The 11,638-nt window shown below is 47.7% G+C and overlaps 1 protein-coding gene across 1 annotated transcript in view; it reads left to right on the forward strand.

Moving 5' to 3' along the window:
- srp72 (signal recognition particle 72) overlaps positions 1-11,638 on the forward strand; it is a 51,753-nt gene that overhangs the window by 35,143 nt on the left and 4,972 nt on the right. The window contains exons 13-17 of the mRNA XM_070873224.1: positions 546-641; positions 3,262-3,365; positions 5,214-5,291; positions 6,226-6,363; positions 9,862-9,899. Of these exons, the coding sequence (XP_070729325.1) occupies positions 546-641; positions 3,262-3,365; positions 5,214-5,291; positions 6,226-6,363; positions 9,862-9,899 (454 nt within the window). The remainder of the gene's footprint in view (positions 1-545; positions 642-3,261; positions 3,366-5,213; positions 5,292-6,225; positions 6,364-9,861; positions 9,900-11,638) is intronic.

Below are 11,638 nucleotides of genomic sequence, written 5' to 3' on the forward strand. Positions count from 1 at the left end.
TAATGTACAATGTAAACAGCTGGGGCCCCAGCACAGAACCTTGCGGTACCCCATTAGTCACTGCCTGCCATTCTGAAAAGTACCCATTTACTCCTACTCTGCTTCCTGTCTGCCAGAATGCTGGTTACAGGGTGTTACATACATAACATCACTCCCCCCACCCAAAGTCAATAGTACACTTATTTACAGGGTGTTGCATACATAACAGGTTGATTGGCTTTTTTGTGGTAGAACCATTGTTTCGTGGTTTCTGTTTTGGAAAATTTTAAAGACAGTAAATTTGTGTTTTGAGATAATGAATTCTGGGGGGTTTATTACTGAGGTAATGAGTCAATTGACATGAATTGTCACCTGGGAACACGTTGCCATGCTTTATGAACATGTTTGCTTTGTAGGTGTGCACCAGAGATGGTATTTCTATAAATATATTTATAAATTCTACCAATCTGAAGTTAGTTTATGTTTGAAAGATGAGCAAATTTAGATTTTCTGAAATTGCACTTTAAAGTTCTGTCCAATGAAAATATCATTTTATGTATTAATAGGTGTCTGCATTAGTTACCATGTATAGCCACGAGGAAGATATTGACACTGCAATTGAGATTTTCTGCCAAGCTATCCAGTGGTACCAAGAACACCAGGTAAATATCTTGCTGTGTACTTGATATTTGAATACTGCACAAAAATACAAGATGAGAAAATAGCCACCAGAATGATTATTCGGTGTAGTCCAGTGCCGATAACGTCTGATTGATAATACATAGGAATAAGCATCAGTGCAGACTGTCTGGCTTTCCCAAGTACATACCTCTAAAGCTAGGGCGAGGGTGAATAACAAGAATGAGAATAAGCCATCTTAAAGGTGAGCGAGCCATTTAACAGGAAGTCAACGGATTGAATATTGAACTGGCACTAGGTACCTTTGTTGTATTTCCTACACTTGTGTGTAGAAACTTCATGTACCAATCCATGCTTGGAAATTACATACTGTTACATATTGTTACATACTGGCTAAAGAAGTTCTCCTGAATGCATTTTAGGAATTCCGCACCCTCTGTACCATTCACACTACCTTTTTCCCAGTTAATATTCGGGTAGTTGTAATCCCCCACTATTACAGCTCTATAGTTTTTGCACTTTGCAGCAATTTGCCACATATTTGCTCTTCTATCTCCCTCTGACTATTTGGGGGACTATAGTACACTCCCAGTAGTGTGATCGCCCCTTTTTTGTTCTTCAATTCAACCCATATGGCCTCGTTTGATGATCCCTCTAACATAGCATCCCTTCTCACAGCTGTAATTGTTTCTTTAATTGATACTGCGACCCCCCCCCTCTTTATTTACCCCCCCTCTCTATCCCGTCTGAAAAATCTGTAACCAGGAATGTTGAGCTGCCATACCTGTCCTTCTTTCAGTAATAGCGATAATATCGTACTCCCAAGTGTTACTCTGCTCTCAGCTCATCTGCCTTATTCCCTATACACCTTACATTGATCATTTAGTATCGCCAAACTCCCCTGTTGTCTATGTTCCAGCCCTTATTTCCTGTTTTCCAAATTCACTTTTCTACTACTCAATTCCAGCTTTGTTTCTCTCCCCACTGAATCTATTCTCAGGTTTCCACCCCACTGCTGAGCTAGTTTAAACCCTCCCCAACAACACTAGTAACTCCCCCTCCGGCTTGTACAGGTCCCACCTCCCCCAGAAACGGTCCTAATGCCTCAGGAATCTACTGCCCTCCCGCCTGCACCATCTCTCCATCCACGCATTCATCTTCTGTATCCTCCTATTTCTGGACTCACTAGCACGTGGCACCGGGAGTAATCCGGAGATTACTACCTTTGAGGGCCTGCTTTTTAATCTCTCCGAGTTCCCTAAACTCTGCCTGCAGGATCTCATCCCTCTTTCTACCTCTGTGATTGGTACCGATATGGACCATGACCTCTGGCTGTTTACCCTCTCCCCCCAGAATGCCCTGCAGCCGTTCGGTGACATACCTTGACCCTGGCACCAGGGAGGCAACATACCATCCTGGAGTCAGGTCTGCGGTTGCAGAAACGCCTGTCTGTTCCCCTCACTATCGAATCCCCTACCATTATAGCTCTTCCATTCTCTCCCCCCCCCCACCCCCCCCAGCAGCTGAGCCATGGACTTGGCTCTTGGAGGTACCATCGCCCTCACCAGTACTCAGAACAGAATACTAGTTGGAGAGTGAGATGGACTCGGGGGACTCCAGCATTACCTGCCTAGTCCTTCTCTTGTGTCTGGTGGTCACCCACTCCCTCTCTGCCAGGTAAGCTGCGGGGTGACCACCTCTAGAAACGTGCTATCCACAAAATTCTTAGTCTCATTCCATGATGGAATAATCATGTATGCACTCTGGATGGAATGGGCTTGGAACCAAGTTAAATAACTCAGGATCCTCATTGCCCATGTTTTTCAGCAATAATCATGTTCGTCCCCTCAATTTGTTCACCTAATGAGCAGAGGCCATCGGAAATGTCCAGCATAAGTATAGAAACTAGAGGCCATGTCTCACCAATACAAAAGCAAAATACTGCGGATGCTGTAACCTGAAATAAAAACGGAAAATGCTGGAAACACTCAGCGGGTCAGGCAGCATCTGTGGAGAGAGAAAGAGAGTTAACGTTTCTGGTCGATATCCCTTCGTCAGAACTGGCAAATTCTGCTTGAAATCTTGAGATAACTAAACAGGTAGATGAGGACCATCCAGTAAATATAATTTATTTGAATTTTCAGAAGGCATTTGATAAATTTTTGGCTCAGTTGGTAATACTCTTGCCTCTGAGTCATAAGGTTGTGGGTTCAAGGTATTGTACAATTAGGGCATTCAGATATTTAATTGGGTTATTGTATATTTAAGTGTATAATTGCACACAGTTTACAAGTGTACATTCCTGTACATAGTTAATGCACGGTGTCTGCAGGAAGAACGTATTGTCACATCCAGGTCGTGAGCAGTGCAGCTTGAGGGGCGAAGGAAGCTGTTTGGCCCTGGATTCTGGGATTATTTAGGGTTGGGCACAGTGGGAAGGGGTCCTGAATACTGGCGATCATCTTGGTTGGAGTTGATGCCTCTCATGGCCAGTAGGTGGGTGGCTTGCTGCACTGAAGGGGGGCTTTAAGTTGAGTGGGTTCCAGACTGTGTCCTATTTCCTCTGCATTCGAAAAATGTACTGCATCAATGGTAGATCATCTAATGTGGCACCGTGAATTATTATTTTGTTTTGAAATATAGCCGAATACCCCTGCTCACTTGTCACTAATAAGAGAAGCAGCCAATTTTAAGCTGAAATATGGGCGGCAGAAGGAAGCAATCAGTGATTTGGAGCAGCTTTGGAGGTATGCTTTCATTCTTATCTACTTGGCCTGCTACCTTCAGGGATCTGTGGACCCGCACCCCAAGGTCCCTCTGTTCCTCTACACTTCTCAGTGTCCTACCATTTAATGTGTATTCCTTTGCCTTGTTAGACCTCCCCAAATGTGTACCTCACACATTCGGATTGAATTCCATTTGCCACTCTTCCGCCCACCTGACCAGTTCATTGATATCTTCCTGTAATCCGTAGCTTGCTTTCTTCATTATCAACCACACGGCCTATTTTAGTGTAATCTGCAAACTTCTTAATCATACCGCCAACATTCAAGTCCAAGTCATTGAAATATACCACAAAAAGCAAGGGACCCAGCACTGAGTCCTGTGGAACCCCACTGGATACAGCCTTCCAGTCACAAAAACACCCATCAACCATTACCCTTTGCTTCCTGCCTCTGAGCCAATTTTGGATCCAACTTGCCACTTTGCCCTGGATCCCATGGGCTTTTACTTTCGTGACCAGTCTGCCATGTGGGTCCTTATCAAAAGCCTTGCTAAAATCCATATACATTACATCATACGCACTGCCCTCATCGACCCTCCTGGTTACCTCCTCAAAAAATTCAATCAAGTTAGTCAGACACGACCTTGCCTTAATAAATCCATGCTGACTGTCCTTGATTAATCCATGTCTTTCCAAATGAAGATTTATCCTGTCTCTCCTGTCTCCAATAATTTTCCCCACTACCGAAGTTAGGCTGACTGGCCTGGAATTACTCGGTCTATCCCTTTCTCCCTTTTTAAACAAAGGTATCACATTAGCAGTCCTCTGGCACCACACCTGTCACCAGAGAGGACTGGAAAATGATGGTCAGAGCCTCTGCTATTTCCTCTTGCTTCCCTTAACAGCCCGGGATACATTTCATCTGGGCCTGGGGATTTATCCACTTTCGAAGCTGCTGAGCCCATTAATACTTCCTCTCTCACTATGTTTATCTCGTCTAATATTTCACACTCCTCCCTCATTGCAAAGTCTGCATCGCCCCTCTCTTTTGTGAAAACAGATGCAAAGTATTCATTAAGAATCATACTCACGTCTTCTGCCTCCACACACTGATTTCCTTTAGTCTCTCTCTAATAGGTCTCACTCTTTCTTTAGTTATCCTCTTGCTCTTAATGTATTTATAAAACATCTTTGTGTTTTACCTGATTTTACTTGCCAAATTCTTTCAAGCTCTCTCTGCTTTCCTTAGAATTGATGGGGACTGTGAGTGTGTGAGTGAGTCAGTGAATGAGTCATAATTTGTGGCATTGCTAAATGTGCAAAATTATTGTTTTCCTCCTGTGGGGAGCTGGAAAGAGGCTCCATGTTTATACCGTCACACCTCCACCAGCATATAACGTGCAAGAAGAAATCGTATATTACTGTATTCGTATTAGTTTAGAAATTTGGAATAGAACCACATTCTACTATTAAGCAGGATGCAATTAGAAGACTGGTATTTCAGCTCACTGGTGTCCTAATGTGTTGTGCAATAGAAATTAAAAATATTTATTGTCCTCTATTAGCCGAATAAAGATTAAACGCTCCCTTAATGGGAGGCATGGGAGATTGCAGGGTGTGTCAATCTAAGGCATTATTGTGCAATTTCTAAAGGCTCCTTCATGTTGCATTTGGACATTTCTGCCAATTCTAAATATACTGAGAATTGAGGTGTTTAAAATGAGTGCACAGATGCATGCACCCACACAAAACAGTATGTCATGTGCCCTCTTCTGCCACCTCTATTTTAATGGATAAAATCAAGAGTACGGGTAAAAGGCAATCGTGCTTTTATTTCACAACCAGAACACTGACAGTTTTGTCTTTCTAGACAAAATCCCGAGGATGTCCGGACTTTGGCACAGCTCATCTCTGCATATTCATTGGTGGACTCAGAAAAGGCTAAGACGTATCCTTTTTACGCAGCACCGTTAACATACAGAACATCTTGTGGCAATTTGCAGAGTACTGGCAAGAGGAACCAAGCACTAACCCAAATGAGAGTTTCGATGGGGTGATTGAAGGCTGTGGACTAAAGCGTCGTTTGACATGGTTTTTAAAGGAATAACAGTAGACGCAGAGGTCTCTGGATGAAATTTCAGACATCAAGTGACTGAAGGATATACTTGCATTGGAGGCTGTTCAGGGGTTGATTCCAGAGATGAGGGGGTTGACTTATGAGGATAGGTTGAGTAGGTTGGGACTATACACATTGGAGTTCAGAAGAATGAGAGGTGATCTTATCGAAACATATAAGATAATGAGGGGGCTCAACAAGGTGGATGCAGAGAGGATATTTCCACTCACAGGAAACTAAAATTAGGGGGTATTGTCTCAGAATAAGGGGCTGCCCATTTAAAACTGAGATGAGAAATTTCTTCTCTGAGGGTTGTAAATCTGTGGAATTCTCTGCCCCAGAGAGCTGTGGAGGCTGGGTCATTGAATATATTTAAGGCGGAGATAGACAGATTTTTGAGCGATAAGGGAGTGAAGGGTTATGGGGAGCGGGCAGGGAAGTGGAGCTGAGTCCATGATCAGATCAGCCATGATCTTATTAAATGGTGGAGCAGGCTCGAGGGGCCGTATGGCCGACTCCTGCTCCTATTTCTTGTATTCTTGTGAAAGGTGAGCAATGCAATGCAATGCAGCAAAAACGGGGTGGGATGCACAGCGGAGAATGTCATTTGTAAGCAAGTTATGTTCCATAATTTGGGCATATTGTTATGATTAAAAATATTGGTACGTGTTTGCTGCTGTTAGTGAGATTGAGAAATAATTTAGCAAAAATAATAAATGAGGGTTTATTAATTTCACTTCAGTTTCCTAAACACTTTTCTGTGCAGACTTAGCAAGCACCTCCCTTCGCCTGACGCGATGTCTTTCAAAGTCGATGTTGATGCCTTAGAGAATTCACATGGTGCCACATACATAAGGAAGAAGGCTGCAAAAGTGGGAGGTGAAAGTCAACTGAAGGAGCGTGGGTATGTGGAAAGGTCATGGAAGATGCACTTTTCTGTAAATGTAGACAGAACATACCAGTAGTTTTAGATCGAGGTTGCATTCACACTAGAATTGTGGCACTAGTGTGAAGCTGTGTCATTGTACACTCGTGGTGCAGTCCTAGTGCAAACGTTGCCTGATTCCAGAGTGAGAACCCGACCCACCAACACAGAATGAAGTGGAGTGAGACTGGGGGATGAAGTCATTCTGCTTCACTTTGGAGCTAACTTGGACCTTTGTACACGATTCCCACTCCCAAGTATTGGTACACAGTAGTGTGGTTTTGCACTAATGCTGGACTTCATAAAATCATAGAAACTTACAGCACGGAAGGAGGCCATTCGGCCCATCGTGTCGATGCCGGCCAACAAGAGGCTACCCAGCCTAATCCCACTTTCCAGCTCTCGGTCCTGTAGGTTATGGCACTTCTGGTGTACATCCAAGTACTTTTTAAATGTGGTGAGGGTTTCTGCCTCTACCACCCTTTCAAGCCGTGAGTTCCAGACCCCCACCATCCTCTTCGTAAATAAATTTACCCACAAATCCCCTCTAAACCTTCTACCAATTACTTTAAATTTATGCCCCCTGGTTGTTGACCCTTTTGCTAAGGGAAATAGGTCCTTTCTATCCACTATATCTAGGTCCCTCATAATTTTATACACCTCAGTAAGGTCTCCCCTCATCCTCCTCTGTTCCAAGGAAAACGCCCGGCAACATCCTCGTAAATCTCCTCTATACTCTCTCCAGTGCAATCACAGCCTTCCTATAGTGTGGTGACCAGAACTGCACACAGTACTTTAGCTGTGGCCCAACTAGTGTTTTATACAGTTCAAGCATAACCTCCCTAACCCCAATGCTCTTGTATTCTATGCCTCGGCCAATAAAGGCAAGTATTCCGTGTGCCTTCTTAACCACCTTGTCTACCTGGCCTGCTACTTTCAGGGATCTGTGGACATGCACTCCAAGGTCCCATTGTCCCTCTACACTTCAGTGTCCTACCATTTATTGTTTATATTCTCTTTCCTTGTTAACCCTCCCCAAATGCATTACCTCTCACTTCTCCGGATTGAATTCCATTTGCCACTGTTCTGCCCACCTGCCCATATTGATATCTTCCTGCAGTCTACAGCTGCTTTCTTCATTATCAACCACACAGCTGATTTTAGTATCATCTGCAAGCTTCTTAATCCATACCCCCTATATTCAAGTCTAGATCATTGATGTATACAACAAAAAGCAAGGGACCCAGCACTAAGCCCTGCAGAACCCTACTGGAAACAGCCTTCCAGTCACAAAAACACCCATCAACTTTGTTCCCTGCCTTTGAGCCAATTTTGGATCCAACTTGCCACTTTGCCCTGGATCCCATGGCTTTTACTTTTGTTACCTGTCTGCCATGTGGGACCCTATCAAAAGCCTTGCTAAAATCCATATACACTACATCAAACGCACTACCCTGATCGACCCTCCTTGTTACTGCCTCAAAAAATTCAATCAAGTTAGTCATTGATACGACCTTCCCATAACAAATCTGTGCTGACTGTGCTTGATAAATCCGTGCCTTTCGAAATGAAGATTTATCCTGTCCTTCAGAATTTGTCCAATAATTTTCCCACCACTGAGGTTAGGCTGTCTGGCCTGTAGTTACTCTGTCTATCCCTTTCTCCCACATTAGCAGTCCTCCAGTCCTCTGGCACCACACCTAAAGCCAAAGAGGACTGGAAAATAATGGTCAAAGCCTCTGCTATTTCCTCTTTTGCTTCGCTTAACAGCCTGGCATACATTTCATCCGGGCCTGGGGACTTATCCACTTTCAAAACTGCTAAACCCCTTAATACCTCCTCTCTCAGTATGTTTGTTTCATCTAATATTTCACACTCGTCCTCCCCAAAAGCAGTGTCTGCATCGCCCCGCTCTTCTGTGAAAACAGATGCAAAGTATTCATTCAGAGCCATACCCACGTTTCACGCCTCCACACAGATTACCCTCATGGTCTTCAATAGGCCCTACCCTTTCTTTAGTTATCCTCTTATTCTTAATATATTTATAGAACATCTTTGGATTTTCCTCGATTTTATTTGCTAAGAATTTTTCATACTCTCTCTTTGCTTTCCTAATTTCCTTTTTATTTTCACCCCTGGACTTTCTATACTCCGAGAGATTCTGCAGTATTAGTCCTCGGTATATGTCATAAGCCTCGCATTTTGTCTTTATCCTACCCTGTATAGACCTAGATATTCAGGGGTCCTCTAGATTCGTTGGTTCCATCCTTTTTCTTTTTTCTTTAAGGGCACATATTTGGTCTGAACCCTCCGGATCTCTTCCTTGAATGCCACCCCACTGCTCTGACACTGATTTACCTTCAAGTAGCTGTTTCCAGTCCACTATGGCTAAATCACCTCTCAGCTTAGCAAAGTTGGCTTTTCCCCAATTTAGAACTTTTATTTGTGGTCTCTCCTTGTCCTTTTCCATAACTACCTTAAATCTAACTGAATTATGGTCATTAGCATTTAACTGCTCTCCCACTGATACCCCTTCCACCTGCCCAGCTTCATTCCCTAGAACTAAATCTAGAACTGCCCCCTCCCATGTTGGGCTTGTTACATACTAGCTAAAAAAGTTCTCCTGAATGCATTTTAGGAATTCCACACCCTCTACACCCTTCACACCAATTTTATCCCAGTTAATATTAGGGGAGTTAAAATCCTCTACTATTACTGCCCTATAGTTTTTGCACTTCTCAGAAATTTGCCTACATATATCCCTCTCACTGTTTGGGGTCTATAGTAAACTCCCAGCAGTGTGATCGGCCCATTTTTGTTTTTCAGTTCGACCCAAATGGCCTTGTTTGATGATCCCTCTAACATATCATCCCTCCTTAACCAATACCGTGACACCCCCCCCCCATCCCTTTTTTATTCCTCTCTCTATCCTGTCTGAAAATCCTGTAACCAGGAATGTTGAGCTGCCATACCTGCCCCTCTTAGCCAGACTTGTGGGCTGTGCAGGCACTGCTTGGTTTTACATTATAGAGACTGGGGAAGGGCACTCGCATGAAGTGCAATTTGAGGTTTCATGGTTGCCTGTGGTTAACCGGCGACAGAAAATCATGGGCTGCTGCTGCCTTCAAATTCCCAGGTGATGCTCCTGGTGAGCACCGCTCTCTGCTGGGAGCTCCGGATTTCAGGGTCGCTTCTGGCTGAACCATTGCAGGAAACAATCTGAATATCAGGTGATGGTTGGACTTGCGTTTGCATCTGAGTTTGATCGATTGGACAGTTGCATGGTGTTAAGAATATCATTTGACACTGCATCATCGATGAAAAGCCCCATTTCTCTGAAATGCCCACAGTTATGTCGTTTGGTTTCTGCACATTTAACTGGAAACATGCGAAACTAACAAACATCAAATCCTTTCGGTTTTGGTTGCACAGTTCCTACTGTCTCTGCTTCCTAATATTTTTCCTTCTCTTCTACAGACAAGGCGATACAAAGAAAAAAAAGAAGAAAAAGAAAGGTTTTTATATTGCTTGTATTTCTCTCTCAAAAATCAGCTTTGTTATTTGCTTTGTTACAATAGTTGTTATTTTAGGATGTGTGACTGGGGTAGAGCTGCCCCTGCAATGCTCTCTGTCTAACCACAGTGTGTTGAGATTGCAGTTTTATTAATTATTGCACAACAGCCCCTTTGCCGTGGCCCCGCCCCTCCTGCCCCGCCCTGGCCCCATCCCACCGCGGCCCCACCCCTTTGCCCCAGCGCACACCCAGCCCCTCTCTTTCCTGCATATCCCTGGCCCCACCCCCTATCCCCTCCCCCACCCCCTATCCCCTCCCCCACCCACTTTCCCCTCCCCACCCACTTTCCCCTCCCCACCCACTTTCCCCTCCCCACCCACTTTCCCCTCCCCACCCACTTTCCCCTCCCCCCCCACTTTCCCCTCCCCCCCCACTTTCCCCTCCCCCCCCACTTTCCCCTCCCCCCCACTTTCCCCTCCCCCACTTTCCCCTCCCCCCCCCCACTTTCCCCTCCCCCCCCCCACTTTCCCCTCCCCCCCCCCACTTTCCCCTCCCCCCCCCCACTTTCCCCTCCCCCCCCCACTTTCCCCTCCCCCCCCCCACTTTCCCCTCCCCCCCCCCACTTTCCCCTCCCCCACCCACTTTCCCCTCCCCCACCCACTTTCCCCTCCCCCACCCACTTTCCCCTCCCCCACCCACTTTCCCCTCCCCCACCCACTTTCCCCTCCCCCACCCACTTTCCCCTCCCCCACCCACTTTCCCCTCCCCCACTCACCTTTCCCCTCCCCCACTCCCCTTTCCCCTCCCCCTGCCCCCTCCCTCCCCCGCCTTCTCCCCCCCCCCTCTCCCTCCCCTGCGCCATCCCTCCCGTCCCCTCCCTCCCGTCCCCTCCCTCCCGTCCCCTCGCTCCCTCCCGTCCCCTCGCTCCCTCCCGTCCCCTCGCTCCCTCCCGTCCCCTCGCTCCCTCCCGTCCCCTCGCTCCCTCCCGTCCCCTCGCTCCCTCCCGTCCCCTCGCTCCCTCCCGTCCCCTCGCTCCCTCCCGTCCCCTCGCTCCCTCCCGTCCCCTCGCTCCCTCCCGTCCCCTCGCTCCCTCCCGTCCCCTCGCTCCCTCCCGTCCCCTCGCTCCCTCCCGTCCCCTCGCTCCCTCCCGTCCCCTCGCTCCCTCCCGTCCCCTCGCTCCCTCCCGTCCCCTCGCTCCCTCCCGTCCCCTCGCTCCCTCCCGTCCCCTCGCTCCCTCCCGTCCCTCGCTCCCTCCGTCCCCTCGCTCCCTCCCGTCCCCTCGGTCCCTCCCGTCCCCTCGCTCCCTCCCGTCCCCTCGCTCCCTCCCGTCCCCTCGCTCCCTCCCGTCCCCTCGCTCCCTCCCGTCCCCTCGCTCCCTCCCGTCCCCTCGCTCCCTCCCGTCCCCTCGCTCCCTCCCGTCCCCTCGCTCCCTCCCGTCCCCTCGCTCCCTCCCGTCCCCTCCCTCCCTCCCGTCCCCTCCCTCCCTCCCGTCCCCTCCCTCCCGTCCCCTCCCTCCCGTCCCCTCCCTCCCGTCCCCTCCCTCCCGTCCCCTCCCTCCCGTCCCCTCTCTCCCGTCCCCTCCCTCCCGTCCCCTCTCTTCCCCCTCCCTCCCGTCCCCTCTCTTCCCCCCTCCCTCCCGTCCCCTCTCTTCCCCCCTCCCTCCCGTCCCCTCTCTCCCCTCTCCTCTCTCCCCTCTCCCTCCCGTCCCCTCTCTTCCCTTTCCCTCCCGTCCCCCCTCTC

This window comes from Pristiophorus japonicus, chromosome 2 (genome assembly GCF_044704955.1).
Source record: "Pristiophorus japonicus isolate sPriJap1 chromosome 2, sPriJap1.hap1, whole genome shotgun sequence".
Classification (NCBI taxonomy): domain Eukaryota; kingdom Metazoa; phylum Chordata; class Chondrichthyes; family Pristiophoridae; genus Pristiophorus; species Pristiophorus japonicus.